Source organism: Zootoca vivipara, chromosome 7, assembly GCF_965207765.1.
Source record: "Zootoca vivipara chromosome 7, rZooViv2.hap1.1, whole genome shotgun sequence".
Lineage (NCBI taxonomy): Eukaryota > Metazoa > Chordata > Lepidosauria > Squamata > Lacertidae > Zootoca > Zootoca vivipara.
The window spans coordinates 92,688,145-92,706,521 of NC_142590.1; the positions used below are offsets into that span (position 1 = coordinate 92,688,145).

The 18,377-nt window shown below is 50.0% G+C and overlaps 1 protein-coding gene across 1 annotated transcript; it reads left to right on the plus strand.

The window, feature by feature from the left end:
• Positions 1 to 281: 281 nt before the first annotated feature.
• On the plus strand, positions 282 to 15,436 carry CCM2L (CCM2 like scaffold protein). The gene is made up of 10 exons (XM_060277387.2): positions 282 to 421; positions 4,318 to 4,485; positions 4,949 to 5,032; positions 5,743 to 5,926; positions 8,124 to 8,632; positions 9,097 to 9,232; positions 10,391 to 10,454; positions 11,926 to 12,073; positions 13,564 to 13,702; positions 14,901 to 15,436. The coding sequence occupies exons 1-10, from the start codon at positions 392 to 394 to the stop codon at positions 15,212 to 15,214; spliced, it is 1,776 nt and encodes a 591-aa protein (XP_060133370.2). The 5' UTR covers positions 282 to 391; the 3' UTR covers positions 15,215 to 15,436.
• Positions 15,437 to 18,377: the final 2,941 nt, after the last annotated feature.

An 18,377-nucleotide genomic window follows, 5' to 3' on the forward strand; every position in this document is an offset into this window, starting at 1 on the left:
TGTGGATGAACCTAGAAACTTCACGCTGCCTTGTTATTCCACCCAGCCCCCTGCACAGAGGTTTTTGAACAGAGGTTGGTTGGCAACCGAGCAAGGATTCTTTAGTTGTGATTCCTGCATTGCTGAGGGTTGGACTGGATGAGCTTTTGGGGGGGACCTCTCCATTCTACACTTGGATCATTCTCCGACATCCAAGAGCCCCTCCGAGCCCCCTTGCTGTTCCACAGCAGCTCCATCTGGTTATCAATCCCCAGGAGGGGCAGGAACTTGGCAATTTGACATCAGGGCCGCTCGTTTGGTGGAGTTTCCGAAACAGGATGGAGGAAACAAAGGATGGCTGGCGTAAAGGAAAAGCCGCCTTCCTGGGGCAGGAGCAGAGCGAGGACGAGGCATGGAGCATGAAGCAAAGAAAGGCAAGAAGGTGAGTGCGGGGCGGAGGGGGGCAAATGCCGTATGGGGGTGCTTTTCTGTAAGTGGGTGTTGGGTGCTTTGTGGGGTGGGAGGGACAACACATCAGTTTCCAGCTCTCCAACCTGACCTGATGTGGCAGGCTGAGTTGTGGCCCCGGGTGCAAAACAGATCCTTGGATCTTTTAAGGGAGCGTGCGGCAGCAAAGTGTATAGTCCAGGTGTTTCAGACTAAAACTCCCATGTGTTGTAGTCCGAAACATCTGGCAGGCACCAGGCTGGCATGGGCTGTGTAAAGGATTCGGGGAACCCCGACTGCCCTATGCGAACGCCACACAGCCTTTCCCCTAAGCCACAAAAAGGATACGGCCCTTAGAAAGGAGGAGGAGGAGCCAGCAAAGAAAGATGCCACTACTGTCGGCACGCAGTGAAAGGAGACAGCCATGTGCCACGGAATCTATTTTAGAACCGTTTCCATCACTGTTTTCTGCCCAGCCCCAGCCCCATGCTGCTATCCGGCTTCTCCCAGAGCTTTGATTGAGCTGGCCCCAGAATTTCATCCTGCAAGTTGAGTGCCAGGGTTTGCAAAAAATAAGTGCAATGCATCAGAGCAAACCGAGTAATTACCTGTAACTTTAATCCATCTTGGGTTAGGTGGCAGGGCTCTGATGCTGGGATGGGTGCCCAGCACTTTCACATTTTAGAAACAAACTGCTACACATCAGAATGTAGGAAGCTGCCTTGGACTGAATCAGATCACTGGGTCATCTCTCTTGGTACTGCTCACACTGGCTGGCAGCAAGTTTTCAGGGCTTCAGATAGCCTATATTCCCAGCCTGACCTTGGGAAGGAATAGTCCTACTCTATTTTTCCTTGGTTAGACCACACCTGGAGTCCTGTGTCCACTTCTGGGCACCACAATTTAAGAGGGATATTCACAAGCTGGAAGCTGTGCAGAAGAGGGTGACCAAGATGATCAAGGGTCTGGAAACCAAGCCTGATGAGGAACGGTTGAGGGAGTTGGGTATGTTTAGCCTGGAAAAGAGGAGGATGGGAGGAGACAGGAGAACCATCTTTAAGTATCTGAAGGGCCGTCACACGGAAGATGGAGCAAACTAGCTTTCTCCTCATCCAGAGGGAGGCACCCGAAGTTACAAGAAAGGAGATTCCGATCAAACCTTAGGAAGATCTTTCTGATGGAAAGAACTGTTCAGCAGTGGAACAGACGGTCTTGGGCTCTCCTTCACTGGAGGTTTTTAAACAGAGGTTGGGGGGGGGAGCATCTGTGAGGGAGTCTTTAGTTGTGTTTACATGGGGTTGAAAGGAAAGAGAAAGAGAGAAAGAGAGAAAGAGAGAAAGAGAGAGAGAGAGAGAGAGAGAGAGAGAGAGAGAGAGAGAGAGAGAGAGAGAGAGAGAGAGAGAGAGACATGGGGGTTATGTTCTTTCGTTCTATTGCATAGTGTTTGTGCAGGTAATTCTATGAACTGGGATTCAGCCACAGACTGCTTCAGAATCACCTGAAAGCTGTTCTTGGCTCTTCCTTACCTGGCACTGACAGTCTCATTTTGTCACTCACCACAGCTGAGATGCCTTCAAGGTGGAGGAGCCCTGGGATTGGGGGGGGATGTACTCTGCACATGATCAGAGGAACTCCCCCAAGACTGAGGCAAACAGGCATTAAACTGGCCCAGCAAGTCCCAGGACGCAGCCCAGGCTCATCTCGAGCCTTGCAAAATCTTTTCAAGGGAAGCAAATGTGCTTGCAGTTCTTTGGGAATTGAGGAGCGGGGGGCAACGATGTCTTCTCCCCCGCCCTGCCCATATCCTGAGCAGATGGGCCTGGGTGGCCTTTCCTCGCCCTGTCATGGATCCAGCACCATCCGAAGCCTCTGGGGATACACTTCCCCTCCAGCTGCCCAAGGCGAAGCCCAGCTGGCAGCCTGGGCTCCTGGCCGGAAAAACAGCAGCAGCCGATCCCAAGACCAGCGTGTTAAATTGATTTGCTTGGGGCAAAGCGAAGGCAGTTTTTGGGTGCCTGAGGCAGGTGATCCAAATGTCCCCCTGCCTTCTCTCTAACTGTCTAGAGGCCTCCTGATCCGTCATAAGGTTGTCCAGTTGAAGCCCCACAGAAATGAACGGGAGCTGCAAAAGATCCCACGTCAGTGAGATTTTTGCACAGGAAAATTTCTCCAGGCGTGTGTGTCATATCTCCAAACCCCCACACCTGAAGGATCCATCCACCTCACTTTGTGGCCAGGTGACCTGTCAATGGAGAATTCATCCTGATTTGTTTGCAGGGAGATTGGGTAACACCGGCCGGTTAATGAACGTGCATTGCGATTTGTTTGTGATGACTGTTCTTAATGCAGTGGTTCCCAAACTTTTTTGAGCTGCCTCCCCCTTGGCTCCAAAATGCTGTGGGACCCCTGTGCCCTCTACCCTATAGAAAGCATCACCTGGAAGAGTGCTTTGCATGTCCCGCTAAGGAAGATAATACAGTAACACAATAAAATTCAAAGCAGTGACAAATAATTGCACAAAATCCAATTAAAACAATCGAATTCAATTTAATATGATGATTTCGAAGTCTGATAGTCATTGACTTCTAGTGCCCCCTGCCTCTTAGCATCCCCCACTGCCCCCCAGGAGTCGCTACTGCCCACCTGAGGAAACCACGGACTCTTTTTAAGGAAAGGGCTGGTGCTGAGATGTTTTTTATGATGATCTGTATCTTTCAATAGTTTATAGATATAGATAAATTCTATTACTGTGTGATTGTTGCCTGGAAAGCATGGGGCGAAAGGTAAATATGGATGAGCCCTTAATGTGTGTAACTGGACGAGATTAGCTGGAAACTGAGGCAAAACCTCTGGAGAGAGGAAGGGGCTACCTAGTTGCTTTCTGGGAATGTGAGAGGAGGGTCTGTTTGGGGTGACAGAGGCTGGGCTTCCTTGCCCGGTGTCATTTCCTCTTCCTTCCTATTGATTGCTGTAGCAGGAGCAAAGATAAATAATGCAAAATAGCAATGATATGCAAATTGCTTTCAATTAGGCTGCAGGCTTTTTATTTCCTTGATACAGAACTTAATTTGGCCTTCTGGCAGAGAGAGCGCTCGGAGCCATCTGCATTCATCACGGAATCATAGAATTGTAGGGTTGGAAGGGACTCCCAAAGGTTATCTATTCTAGCCCAACCCCCTGCAATGCAGGAATTTCAGCTAAAGCATCTGTGACAGATGGCCATCCAACCTCTGCTTGAAAATCTCCACCACCTTCTGAGGGAATCCGCTCCACAGTCCACGGTCAAACAGCTCCTAGTGTCAGAAAGTTATTCTTAATGTTTAGTCGGAATCTCCTTTCTTGTCATTTGAATCCATTGATTCAAGCCTTACCTTCTGCAGCAGCAGAAAACAAGCTTGCACTATTTTCCATGTGATTCCCCTTCAAATATTTGAAGATGGCTATGTCTCCTCTTCTCCCGGCTAACCATACCCAGCTCCTTCAACCGTTCCTCATCAGGCTTGGTTTCCAGACCCTTGATCATCTCAGTCGCCCTCCTCTGCACACCTTCCAGCTTGATCTAGACCAGGGTTTCCCAAACTTGGGTCTCCAACTGCTTGGGGACTACAGTTCCCATCACCCCTGACCACTGGTCCTGCTAGCTAGGGATGATGGGAGTTGTAGTCAAACAACAGCAGGAGACCAAAGTTTGGGGAATCCTGGACTAGGCACTAGACTTCTGTTTATGCCGCCTGGGATTGCATTGGCTTATTTTGCTGCTGCATTGCACTGTTGACTCATGTTTGCAACGAGGGCATCTCCAGCATCTGGGCCACCCGCAGCCCGTTCTCCATCACCCTCCTGTTGTAACTTTACCAATGGGGCCTCCCCTTCTGCCTGCTTCCCCAACAGGGCTTCGTGTCACCCATCAAGAGGCTGGTCTTCCCAAAGGCAGCCCGAAGGCAGGCCCTCAAGAGCAGCCTCTGCCGCCGCCCCCTGCACTCTGTCCCACTCTACCCTCCCGACTATCTCATCGACCCTCAGATCCTCCTGCACGACTACGTGGAAAAGGAAGTGAAGGTGAGGGTGCCCAAGGGGGCTGAGTGCGAAACTTGCTGGTGTCAATGCAGCAACTGAGGGCCATGTGACATATTTTATGCCGGTGTGGATTTCGAGCGGAGGGTTTTTCCCTTGCTTCTGCATTTGTGAGAACTCATCATAGCTGCCAAGTTATCCCTTTTTTAAGGGATTTTCCATTATGCTGAATAGGCTTCCTCGCGAGAAAAGGGAAAACTTGGCAGCTATGGAACTCATGCTTTTTGTGTGTTCCTATGCAATTAAAACTTCCAAACTATTTGACAGCCTAAATTACGAAATCATCCCAAAATGACGCAAAGTGTGTTCTGGATCTGCGCAATCTGTCCTCCTCACCACAGATCCATCCAGGTAGACCCCTCTGCTTTCAGCATGGAACCATCGCTTAGGAGATTCCTGCCTTAGTTTTCTTCCACTTTATCGTGGCTTCTTATCTCTTTATCTCCAGTTTTTAGGTCACCTGACTTGGGTAACGACTTCCTTGAACCCCTCCAGCCGTGACGAGCTGCTGCAGCTACTGGACACTGCAAGGGTAACCTTCCAATGTACTTCAATGCACTTTGGTGTTGTTCAATTAACAGTCATATGCTTGGAACGGAAGCTGCCCGCTTGGGAGGACGCAAAGGGATGCAGAGGTCCTGCAGAGACTTGTGACAGGTGCCTCTAGAAAGAACCACTAGGATGAAGAAGTTATGTCCTCATGTCTCGGCTGCCAAAATAACTTAGCCGGCCTGGGATGCTATATATCCCAGGTGCTCCACCCCAGCTGGCAAAACATATTGGACCAGTCCTTCTACTCCCTTTCTGAAGCTACCTCTTTGGTGGTGGCAATCATCGGCATATCTTGCAGCAGTGAAGCATGTATTTTTAGGCTCAGAGACTATTCTGCCTTTCCCTGTGGTGTGTGGCTTGGCTGACTTGCCTGAGTTATCTGAGCCAATTTCATAGAAGTGTGGAGTTGGGAGGAACCCCGAGAGTAAAAGAATCATAGAATTGTAGAGTTGGAAGGGACCCCGAGGCTCATCTAGTCCAACCCCCTGCAATGCCTACCCGTGCTTTTCTGCATTGATGGGATGGCCTCATAGTCCAGTTTCCCCCAACTTGGAGTCCTCCAGAGGCTGATGTGAGTTGTGGTCCAGAGCATCTGGCCTGGAGGACTACAGCTGAGTCCTTCCCAGGGACGCGAAACTGGGCACCATTTAATGGGCTCCTACCCCCCTTTTTGCTCCACCTTTCCTGCAGCAATTGAAGGAGCTTCCTCTGAAGACAACCCCGGAGCAGGATAGCATCTTGAGCCTTTCGGCCCGCTGCCTGCTTCTTACCTGGAGGGACAATGAGGAGCTGATCCTGAGGATCCCCACCCATGAAATTGCAGCTGCTTCCTACCTGCGGGACGATGCCCTGCACCTCCTGGTGCTCAAAACAGGTGTGGGTCGGTTCAGGTAACCTGGGGGATTCCCGACTAGAGAATTCTCACCTGGTTGAAAATGGACCAGGCCACTTCCAAGCCATGGGCCTCAGGGCAGAATGTGTGTTTCTGCATGTGCTGGCTCAGTTGGTACACGCAATATCTTTTCCCTTTTCTCTTGCAATAATTTTTACTGGGATTTTTATGGAATTGATACAAAGAAGTACCAAGAACAAGTCAAAACATTTCTCCTGAGCTCAGGTGTTCAGCCAGGATAAGCGGCTCTCCTTGGCTGTAATGTGTGAATGCGCAAGATTTGTTCACCCGGTTACTTATAGCGGCATGCGTCTTCCATTGCCAAAACGCAGTCTTGTTTTGCAACAGTTACAAGTGTGCCCTCTCTTGCCAACTTGAAAGCAAATGAGAATTACTATCTCTCAGCCTGGGTCCCAGGTGGCACTGTGGGTTAAACTACAGAGTCTAGGGCTTGCTGATCAGAAGGTCGGCGGTTCGAATCCCTGTGACGGGGTGAGCTCCCGTTGCTTGGTCCCAGCTCCTGCCCACCTAGCAGTTCGAAAGCGCATCACAGTGCAAGTAGATAAATAGGTACCGCTCTGGCGGGAAGGTGAACGGCGTTTCCGTGCGCTGCTCTGGTTCGCCAGAAGCAGCTTTGTCATGCTGGCCACATGACCCGGAAGCTGTCTGCAGACAAACGCCGGCTCCCTCGGCCTATAGAGCGAGATGAGCACCGCAACCCCAGAGTCGGACACGACTGGACCTGATGGTCAGGGGCCCCTTTACCTTTATCTTTCAGCCTAACCTGCTTCACCAGGTTGTTCTGAGGTTAGACCAAGAAAAAACCATTCACTATTATCCTGAAAGGTTAGAGATAAGCAAATACAGCCTCTTCTCCACTGGAGTTCCCTAAGCACCACCGCTTGTTGTGCATAAAATCTGAAAATTGCAGAGGCAGAAGGGACCCAGAGGGTCATCTAGTTCAACCCCCCTGCAATGCAGGAGTCAAAACTAAAGAATCCCTCTGCTTAAAAACTTCCAAAGGAAAGAGAGTCCACCACCTTCCGAGGGAGTCTGTGTTAGAGTTGTTCCCTGATCTGGACCTTGCGTACAAATGATGTGTCTCCACTGCAATAAAGTCCTTCAAAGTTTTACTGCGGTTCAGTAAACTTTCCTCGCTCTGGTCCCAAAGGGAGATCCCAAGAAGTTCTCTGCAAGCAGCTGCTGCTGCTACAATGGAACCTCGGTTTTCGAACTTAATCCATTCCGGAAGACCGTTTGACATCTGAAATGTTGAAAAACTGAGGCACAAAGGGCTGTTGGCAAATTCAATTGAGAAAACTGAAAAACACGCAGCAGAAGCTTCCGAGGCGCGTTTGGAAACGGAAGCATTTACTTCCGGGTTTTCGGCATTCGGGTTCCGAAACGTTTGTCAATGTAGACGATCGAGAACCAAGGTTCCACTGTACTAGCTGTCATGGACTGGCTGGATGCAGAGGAGAGGTGGAAGACACCAGCTGAGGAACCCCCAAGGGAAGAAAATTCAGAGCCAGGGGGTTGGTGGTGGGAGGGAGATGAGTGGTCAAAGGGAGAAGCAGGAGAAGTCTGAGAGGAGGAGGTTTCAGCAGCATTTAGTGAGCTTTTCTTGGACACTGTACTTCTGCTGATGCAGCCTAGAATAGCACGGGCCTTTTTTGCTGCTACATCACAGTGCTGGCTCAGGTTAAGCTTGAGTTGTTGTTGTTGTTGTTGTTGTTGTTGTTGTTGTTGTTGTTGTTGTTGTTGTTTCCGAGCACAGTTCAAAGTGTTGGTGCTGACCTTTAAAGCCCTAAACGGCCTCAGTCCGGTATACCTGAAGGAGCATCTCCACCCCCATCGTTCTGCCCGGACACTGAGGTCCAGCGCCGAGGGTCTTCTGGCGGTTCCCTCGCTACAAGAAGCTGAGTTACAGGGAACCAGGCAGAGGGCCTTCTCGGTAGTGGCACCCACCCTGTGGAATGCCCTCCCACCAGAGGTCAAAGGGAACAACAATTACCAGGCCTTTAGAAGGCATCTCAAGGCAGCCCTGTTTAGGGAAGCTTTTAATGTTTGATGGATTTCTGTATTTTAATGTTTTGTTGGAAGCCGCTCAGAGTGGCTGGGGGAACACGGCCAGATGGGCGGGGTATAAATAATAAATTGTTGTTGTTGTTGTTTCCAGGCTTGGGAGTGGACCCAGTTCCTGCAGGAGGTAGCTTGGATGTTTACCCTGGAAGCACCCAGGAGAAGAAATTCCCCGGAGGGCCAGCTGAGAAGAGACCAGCAGAGCCCCGGCAGCTGGGGGGCACGATGGAGCGACGCCACACCATCTGCAGCCTGGACTGGAAGATGGCCCGGGGCGGGCCGGAGGGCAGGCCCAGCGGAGGGGGGAGCCTGGAGCGGAAGCAGGGCACGGGCAGCTGGGAGAAGAGGCAGGGTCCCGCAGGTGGCAGGCCTTTCGGGAGCTGGGAGCGCCGGCAGACCTACAGCGGGAGCTGGGAGCGCCGCCCCACGGGCAAAGCTGGGGGCAGCTGGGAGAGGAGGCGGCAGGCCTACAGCGGGAGCTGGGAGAGGGGCAAGACCTGGGGCAGCTGGGAGCGCCGGTGGCACACCGGGAACAACCCCCTGGACCCCAAGGAGCCCAGCCCTGAAGCCTACTGCAATCTCATCATCCTGGCTGTGGCTAACAGGGTGAGTGGCCAGGAGCCCGGTCTTGTCCTCCCTTCAAAATAGACAATCTCTCTCTCTCTTTCATCTTTTTAAAAGCTTTTTTTTATGAATCAACAAGATAAAAAAATGATCTGTATCAAAACAAAAGCAGAAAAAGAAGAGGGGGTGGAGCATGTATATGAAAACAAAAAAAAGGAGAAAAAGGCAGCCCTGGGTAGGGACGTTTTTGAATGTTTAATGTTTTATTATGTTTTTTTATATGTTAGAAGTCACCCAGAGTGGCTGGGACAACCCAGTCAGGTGGGCGGGATAATAATAATAATAACAATAATAATACTGTAATGGAATAGGACATCCCTATTTTCATTGGAGGAATGTTGGAGGGTATGATATACCACCTTAAAAACCACGTCCTCTAGACTGGTCACAAATGATCAAGCAACTCTGGAACGTGGATCTGACTGCCCTTTCTCCCTTGGGTGCAGGACATGGCAGAGGAATCGTGTGCTCTCATCTGCCAGGTTTTCCAGATCATCTACGGGGACCAAACCATTGAGTGTGTGGACCGGGCTGGCTATCACTACACATCCACCATGAAGCGTCCTTGGCTATCTAGCCGGAGTGAGTACATACAGAGTCAGCTCGTTCATTTATTTATTTGAACAATTTATATACCGCTTAACTGCAAGCATCTCTAAGCAAATTACAAAGTTGCAATGGGGGAAAATCAGTTAAAACTATTCAAACAAATATAAATGCATGCTGGAATGAAGAATTTGAGCAGAGAGGAGACATGTCTGACCTCAACTGGAAAGGAGGCCCCCCCGCAAATGGATCGAAACCTCGGCAATCCGCCGGGAGTGACAAGATTGCTCCCCGAGCAGATCGGCGTGGCAGCAATCCACCCGGGGGGCAATCTTGTCACCCTCCTTAGGCATGACACCCGGGGCGGGGCGCCCCTCCACCGCCCCATATCCCTACACCAATGCACAGTGGGGACATAGGTTTCCAGGCGGAAGTTGATCATGGTGAGGGTTTGCCAAGCGTGCCTTCCTCTTAGCACATTTCTCCCTTTTGTCCTGAATTCGAGTGGCACCTTTGGTGAAGGCTGTCCTCCAATTGGAGCACTCGCAGGTCAGTGTTTTCCAATTGTCGAAGTTTATACTACATTTTTTTTAGATTTGCCTTGAGAGAGTCTTTAAACCTCTTTTGTTGACCACCAGCATTACGCTTTCCATTTTTAAGTTTGGAATAGAGTAGCCTAGTTGCATTGGAAGACGATCATCAGGCATCCGAACAACATCACCAGTTCAACGAAGTTGACATTGAAGAATCAATACTACCCCAGTATTGTCTGCTGTGACCAGCAGTGACTGAACTGTTGTGCCCAAAACTAGATATGGGTCTTCAGATGAGTAGAACAGTGCCATTGGTTCCTGAATCTCATTGCAAGCAAACATTTTTTTAGCATTGCAAACACCCTTTGGTTAGTGATTTAAAAAAAAAACTGGTGGAAATTGGTTTATGGGTGCCTTCCATAGGCTATGACTTGCCTCATCCCTGACCCTTGGGCTTGGCTGACTGTGGATAATGGGATTTGTAGTCCAAAAAATCTGCCAAGTACTGCATGGGCTGCCCCTGGGCCACTTGGTGGTTGCAAAGTGATGAGCACCAGGGCCACAGATTTGAAGAGGACAAGATGGAGGGCTGAGGTCTGGCAGCGCAGAAACCTGTTTTCCTATACTACCCCGTATCACCCCTTGTGTTGTCTGCTTCCAGGTGAGAGCTGTCGGACGGATGGGACGTACGGATATGATGCTGATTTCAGCTGCTGTAGCTCTTTGTGAGTCTTGCCCCCCCCCCACCTCTGATAACAAGTGGGATGTTTGGCTGGGGCTGATGGGAGTTGTAGTCCAAAATGGCTGCACCAACTGGGGCTGGTGGGAGTTGACATCGGAACAGTACCTGGTTCTTAAGGCTGACTTGAATTGCCATTTAATTCGTTATGTTAACCAATTAAGCACCTTTTCATCTGCTAAAAAGGTAAAAAAAAAAAACCACTTAATCCGCCATGGGATTCTTTAATAAATCATTTCTAAAACTAGTGCAGATAAGATAGCAGGCACCATTTGGGAAGAGCACTTTTCTTCAAAGGCCTTGGACAGCTAGAATGTGCCCTGCTAGGTGTATGTATAGCCTGAGGTCACTTCCTGTTCTATGATCCCAAGGCAGATTTCACCAAGCTGGTGCCCTCCAGATATTTTGGACGACAATAATAATAATAATAATTCTGGGTGGCTTCCAACAGAATATTAAAATACAATATTGAACATTAAAAGCTTCCCTAAACAGGGCTGCCTTCAGATGTCTTCTAAAAGTCAGGTCGTTGTTTTCCTCTCGCTGAGGGGGCTGATGGGAGTTGTCCAAAATGTCTGTTGACAGGAGCGAGCCAGCCGCAAATTGCACTGAGCGAGTTAGAGTTAAATCTTTATTAGTGAAAGCAGGATCTGCACAGGGGCGTCAGGCCTAATGAGCACAGCAACTCATCTCCGGCAGATCTTGCCCCCAAGAAGCAGTTGCTGAGACTGAAGTTCCCTGCCTCCCCACAGCTGCCTAAGTCCCCTCCTCTCCAGGGTTTCCCCCAGGCAATCTGAGACTGCGCCTGCATGAAGCTAACTTCTCCTCCGCCCTCTTCATGCCTCTCCTGGTTCTGGGAGACCAGCGCAAAGGGGAGCTCATCACAGCAGAAAGAAAAGACACCCATGCTTCTTCACCAGCATGAACCATCTCTGTCTCTTGGCCTCCCTCCCGCTTCAGCTTCTGCCTCTGGTTCTGGACTTCTCTCTGCCACAGAATCTCCCTGCTCACCAAGCCCTGTTAGCTCTTCAGCTTCCAACACCTCTTTCCTCCCATTCTCCCCCCCCCTCTGACCACTCATCGCTGTCCCACCACCAGTCCCCTGACTCTGAGCCTTCTTCCCTTGGCGGTTCCCCAGCAGGTGCCTCCTGCCATTCCTCTGCGTCCAACCAGTCCGTGACAACTATATTGGCTGAGGGGACTGCTGGGAGTTGTAGTCCAAAATGTCTGCGCCGGCTGGGGAATGCTGGGAGCTGTAGTCCAAAATGTCTGCGCCGGCTGGGGAATGCTGGGAGCTGTAGTCCACAATGGCTGCGCTGGCTGCAGGGGCTGATGGGAGTTGTAGTCCCAGGGCACAAGATTGGGGAAGTCCAATGCCTCCTCTGCCCTCGGCAACTGGGGAGTGGGGAGGAGAAGGAGACAGGAAGGGTTACTGATCCACTCCCTCCCTCGCACAGCGATGGTTCCCACGACACCTTTGAGGCCTGTTGCAGCGACACTTCGTCCCCCTCCTTCCATCAGTCCCATCACAGCCTGGCCACAGCCTGCAGTGGCAGCGACCAGAGCAATGCCGGCCTGGAGCAGCTGCAGGATTACATGATCACAGTGAGTTGGGTGTGGGGGGGTAGCCTGGGGGGGGTGCACTTTGGGTGCCCTGAATCCATGAGCCTTGCAGTCACTGGGTCATAGCTGCCAAGTTCTCCCTTTTTTTAAGGGAAATTCCCTTATGCTGAATAGGCTTCCTCGCGAGAAAAGGGAAAACTTGGCAGCTATGCACTGGGTGGTGCTCCTGAAACCTCCTCCTGGGAACTGTCCATTAGCATTATTATTGCAAAAATTAAAATCACTACAAAACAAACTATTTCACCTATAGATGTAAACGGAGGCAGCATGATAGAAGTTTATAACAGGCATCCCCAAACTGCGGCCCTCCAGATGTTTTGGCCTACAACTCCCATGATCCCTAGCTAACAGGACCAGTGGTTGGGGAAGACGGGAATTGTAGTCCAAAACATCTGGAGGGCCGAAGTTTGGGGATGCCTGGTTTATAACATTGCATGGGCATGGAGCAAGTACATAGAAGATACACACACACACACACACACACACACACACACACTGCTTTTGGGGAGGACGCAGGGGTACACATACCCCTAAACATTTTGTGAATCTAAGTTTGGTCTCATTGAGGGGCAGTATTTCAATATGAGTACGAAAATGAGAGGTTTTTTTAGAAAAACAATTTTTTAAAGAAAAAAGCACTCTCTCTCTGTGTGTGTGTGTGTGTGTGTGTGTGTGTGCTACTAAATTTTCTGTTTTACAATTTAAAATACTCATTTTACATCCTTAAGATATCAATGACTTCCTTTATTCTCTTTCCATGGTTCATTTTACATATCATAAATCCCTGCATAGTTTACAAAAACGATACCAATCAGTATTCCATTATTGCATCCATCAAAACTTATTTACACCGTTGAATTTATCTTAATGCTGCCAGCATTCTCAGATGTACACAATTATTTCCCCTACGGTTTATTCAATAAACATTTTCCGATCTTTAAACATATGTTCTTCTTGTTCTCTTGTTCTATATGTTAAGAAGAAGAAAGTTTCTCTCCCTCTCTAGCAACCCTAGAACTCATGGATTTTGGAAGATTCGAGACAGATGAAAGGAAGGACTTCTGTGGAACTCCCTCCCCCAGGAGGCAGTGGTGGCCACAATTGGGGTGGTTTTGAAATATGATTAGAGAAGTCCATGGAGCAGAAGACTATTGATGGCTCCTATCCAGGATAGAGTTGCTGGAAGGGGAGAGCTGATGTTGTGCTTGAATCCTGCTTGTGGGTCTAGCTCAGCATCCTGTTCTCACAGTGGCCCACAGTGGGAAAACTGCAAGCAGGATCCAAGCACAAGAGCCCCCTCCCCTCCCCTGGCTTATTTTCCTACCAGTAATTTCATTTATAATCCTTGTCACCCGCTGCCAAAAGGAGAAGTCTGAAAGAGGTGCAAGACGGCTGTTTTTACAGTTCCCTCTTTGCAAATGATAAATGTTCCTCGTTGCAACGTGTCCTGTCTCTTTGCCTCCCCCCCGCAGCTCAGGAACAAACTGACCCCGCAGGAGATACAACAGTTTGCCTTCTTGCTGAGAGAGTACCGGATGGGTCTGGCGGTGGAGGGATACTGTGATGGCCTCCTCCAGCTCTACGGAGAAAAGCGGAAGTTCCTTCTGCTGGGTAAATGAAAAATCTCTGCTTTTGGGTGGGGCAGAAGAGGAAAGAGATGGGGAAATCGCCACTGGGGGAGGTATCATGGGAATTAACAGAGGAGGTCAGGTCAGGTTGTCTGATCATTTAGCTGTGATTCCTGCATTTCAGGGGGTTGGACTAGATGATGCCTGGGGTCCCTTCCAAAACTACAGTGCTATGACCTCAGCCAGGTTTTTCTACTAACTGGCAGCAGCTCTCCAGGGAACTGAGAAGAAGCATCACCTTAAAAACAACAACACCTGGAGGTGTCAGAGGTTGAAACTGGGATGCTCAGCATGGCATATGGTCTCTTGCCACTAAATCCCATCTCATGTTGCAGCACAAAGTCTTCCTGTTCCCCACATTCATTCCCAGTTACCTTTGGCTAATGGATCTCAGGCTCTGCCACGCCTGTCTTTGCAGACCTAATAGTCTCCGCTTTAAAAAACGAAAGCTGAGATTCTCGGGCCCTGGAATTCAAGCGCCACTTTCTGTGCTCATCATCATCATCATCATTATTTATTGAATTTATATAGCGCCCTTTCCCCAGGGGTCTCAGGGTGGTTCACAGAATAAAATCAAGATATAAAACCACAAAATACATAATAAAATTTAAAAAAACAGCCCAATATCCCCCCACACAAAAAAGCCACCACATTTTAAATGTGCATAGGATGTAAATCAGATCAACCAAAGGCCTGGTTAAAAAGGCACGTGATTGCCTGGTGACTAAAGGTGTATAATGAAGGCGCCAGGCGAAGTTCCCCAGGGAGAGCATTCCACAGATGGGGAGCCACTGCAGAGAAGGCCCCGTTCTCGTGTTGCCACCCTCCGGACCTCTCGAGGAGGAGATACACGAAGGAGGGCCACAGAAGATGATCTCAGGGTCCAGGTCGGTTCATATGGAAAGAGGCTGTCCTTGAAGTATTGTGGTCCTTGAGATATTGAGAGAGAGAGAGACAGGCAGGTAGCAAAGAGAGAATGCTAGAAGTCTGTGTTGTGCGATGCAACATGAACCTTGTTTCCTAGGGGCTGGGAAGAGGCTGACCTCCGTGGTGATGAGTTAGATTGGGTGGTGTTTTGCCCTTTGGGGGGATGGCAGGGACGGGCTCCTGGTTACCTGATGGGCCAGGGAGCCTTCGCCCAATCTCCCTCGCATCTTTCCCTGTCTGTTCTGCCTCCCCAGGGATGCGCCCCTTCATTCCCGACCAGGACATCGGCTACTTCGAGGGCTTCCTGGAGAACATCGGCATCCGCGAAGGGGGGATCTTGACTGACAGCTTCGGGCGCATCAAGAAGAGCATGAGCAACACCTCGGCCTCCGCCGTGCGCAGCTACGACAGCTGGTCCTTGCGCTCGGAGTCGGAGTCCTTCAACCGCATGATCACGGACATCACCCACGACATCGAAGCCCTGGCGAGGGATGAGGACGAAGAGGAGGAAGACGGCGATGACAGCAATGGCAGCGGTGACAATGATAATGAAGACAACTACCTGTGAGAAGGGGGGACCACCTAGGCCTGAATGGTGGAGGAGAGCCAGGAACACTGAAAGCTCTTTAATATGAAGTCAGACAATTGGTCCACCTGGCTCAATATGGTCTATACCGACTGGCAGCAGCTCTTTAGGATTTCAGATGGGGGGGGGGTCTCTCCCCACCCTACCTGGAGATGCTGGGGGTTGAATTTGGGTCTTTCTGCAATTAAAGCAGATGCTCTACGATGGGGCTGCAGCCCTTTGCATTTATTTTTAGTGGAGGGGCAGCTAATCCTTATTTGAGCCTTCTATTCAGCAAATATCTGGATCCTGCAGACCCTCCAATTGCCCCTATTTGCCAGGGACAGTCCCAGATTTACAGAAGCCATCCCAGTTTCTGATTTGAGCACAGAATGTCCTGCTTATCCTTTGTTGTTGTTGTTGTTGAGTCGTTTAGTCGTGTCCGAGTCTTCGTCACCCCATGGACCATAGCACGCCAGGCACTCCTGTCTTGCACTGCCTCCCGCATTTTGGTCAAACTCATGTTCGTAGCTTCGAGAACACTGTCCAACCATCTCGTCCTCTGACGTCCCCTTCTCCTTGTGCCCTCAATCTTTCCCAACATCAGGGTCTTTTCCAAGGATTCTTCTCTTCTCATGAGGTGGCCAAAGTATTGGAGCCTCAGCTTCACGATCTGTCCTTCCAGGGAGCACTCAGGGCTGATTTCCTTAAGAATGGATAGGTTTGATCTTCTTGCAGTCCATGGGACTCTCAAGAGTCTCCTCCAGCACCATAATTCAAAAGCATCAATTCTTCGGCGATCAGCCTTCTTTATGGTCCAGCTCTCACTTCCATACATCACTACTGGGAAAACCAGTATCCTTGGGGTGTCCCTATTTTCATCAGAGAAATGTAGAATAAGTACAGAACCAAGGAGATAACTATACAGCCTTTAGAAGACATTTGAAGGCAGCCCTGTATAGGGAAGTTTTTTAATGTTTGATTATGTTTTTATATATGTTGGAAGCCTCACAGAGTGGCTGGGGCAGCCCAGTTTGATGGACACGGTATAATTGTTGTTGTTGTTATTGAATAAGACATCCCTATTTTCATCGGAGAAATGTTGGAGGGCATGGATCCTGGCGAGCAAAGGTGAGAGACACCTTTCTATCCCCAGTTGTGAAACTGATCTGCATTGAAACATCCATGTTCAGAGACAGTCTACCATTCAATATCATATGCTGAATGGTGGGGTTGGGAGAAGCCTGTGGAGCTCATGTCCTGCCTTTGTATATCCCAGAAAGATCCGGCTGCGCAATGTGAGAAGCAGGATGCTGGACCAGATGGACTTCTGGCCCGATCCACCAGGAATCATAGAATTGTAGAATTGTAGAGTTGGAAGAGATTCCCAAGGTTCATCTAGTCCAACCCCCTGCAATGCAGGAATTCTGCCTATGTTTTTGCACCTGTCCCACCTATGGCTTGCTCTCTGCAGCTCAAGTTCGTCCTGCTGGTCTGCTAGGTTCAGGAGAGTCCCCCTCGGATGGACTTCCAATGTCTTCTCCTCTTGGCTTCTGCCTTGTGAAGTTGGTCAAGTGCCAAGCAATTTTCAATAGAGCAAGGCTGCCCTCTGCTGGTCGCTTGGAGAACCCTATGCAGTGGGCTTATAAAGTGATACCAAGACAGGTATCACATTGCACCCTCATGTGCAAGTTCTGTTTCCAGACTCAAGCTTTTACAATTTGTGCAATGGCAGGGTTTTTCTTTTGTTTTTGAAATGAGGTTAGAATTTCTTTTAGGAATTGCAATATTTATTTGTTTTCATACTAACAGAAGCTTTCCTGGACTGGTTTTCAGCCCTATGCAATGGCCCTCTCACAACAAAATCATTAAAAGCTTAGGCAGAGCCCAACATTTCTGCAAGTGGACCTCCACTCATACAATGGGACTTCATCCATCCTATCCTTCCCCATTGCCCTACCTCTAACGCAGAGAGGGGAAACTGGGGTCCCTGAAACGTTGCTACACTCCATATCCCATCGTCCCTGCCCACTGGGCCATTCTGGCAGGGGCAGATGGGAGATGGAGTCCAACAACATCTGGAAGCCCCTGGGCTCACCATTCCTGAGGTCTCTGCAATGGCTGCTTTGCAGCTCTGCGGACAGTCCTTGGTTGAGCGAGAGAGTCCTCTAAGCCAGCGTTCTTCGATCTTGGATCTCCTGCCGTTGTTGGACTATATCTCCCATCATCCCAAACAGGGGCGTAGCCAGGATCAAAACTAGGGGGGGGAGCCATGGTCGTTCAGGGGCGGGGCCAGGGCATGGGAGGGGAGGGGCCACAAAGTGAGAATGTGGGCGGGGCTACAGGGCCAGCGGGCACAATGACATCGTGGCGGCGGCAGCGGCGGCCACCTTGTGCTTCTGGGGCTGGCAGCGTTGGCGGCTACCCTGCTTGGCTGGAGAGGACGGGAGGGTTGGGCAGGCGAGAGGGGGTGGCAGGGCGGGCGAGGGCGAGGCAAGGCATGGCCGCACCCACGACGGCTCCGAACAATAGGGTGAAGTGGTGAGCTGTCAAATCTTGCCTGGGGATATCTGCTCCATTGTCTTAACTGCTTAACTACTGGTAGCCACTTTGCTTTATTTATTTGATGTGTTTTTGTTACAGCTGTGTGTCCCCCCCCCCCCAGCAAGTGGAGACTGAGCTGCTCTTGCTAAAGCAAAGCCCTTTCCACTTCAATTTTTGGAGGGGGAAAGTGCTGGTTATGGTCTGTAAAATACATTAATTTTTTGCTTCTGGGGGGGGCAGCTGCCCCCTCCTGCCCCCCCTGCCTACGCCCATCATCCCAAACCAGCTAGTTGGGGATGGTGGGAGTTGTAGTAGCCCAACAAAACCTGGGGACCAAAGGTTTTCTCTGACCTGCAGCAAAGCAGAGCAAGGTCAGTATGAGTCCATTTGGTGGTGCTTTGGGGAACCACGAGAGGGTGCTGTCCTCTCTCCGTAACACCCTACCCTTTTAAGGTTTGTCTAAGGCAGAATGGTTTGCCCCTCGTGGAGCTACAGTTCCCAGCATTGCTAACTACAATTTCCCGGGGTTTTTTGCTGGGTAAGTCATGTGCTTTCAATGAGTGGCTTGTGTGCTACCTGTGTTTCTTGGCTCAGCAGTGGCCCTTATAACTCGTGAAAATCA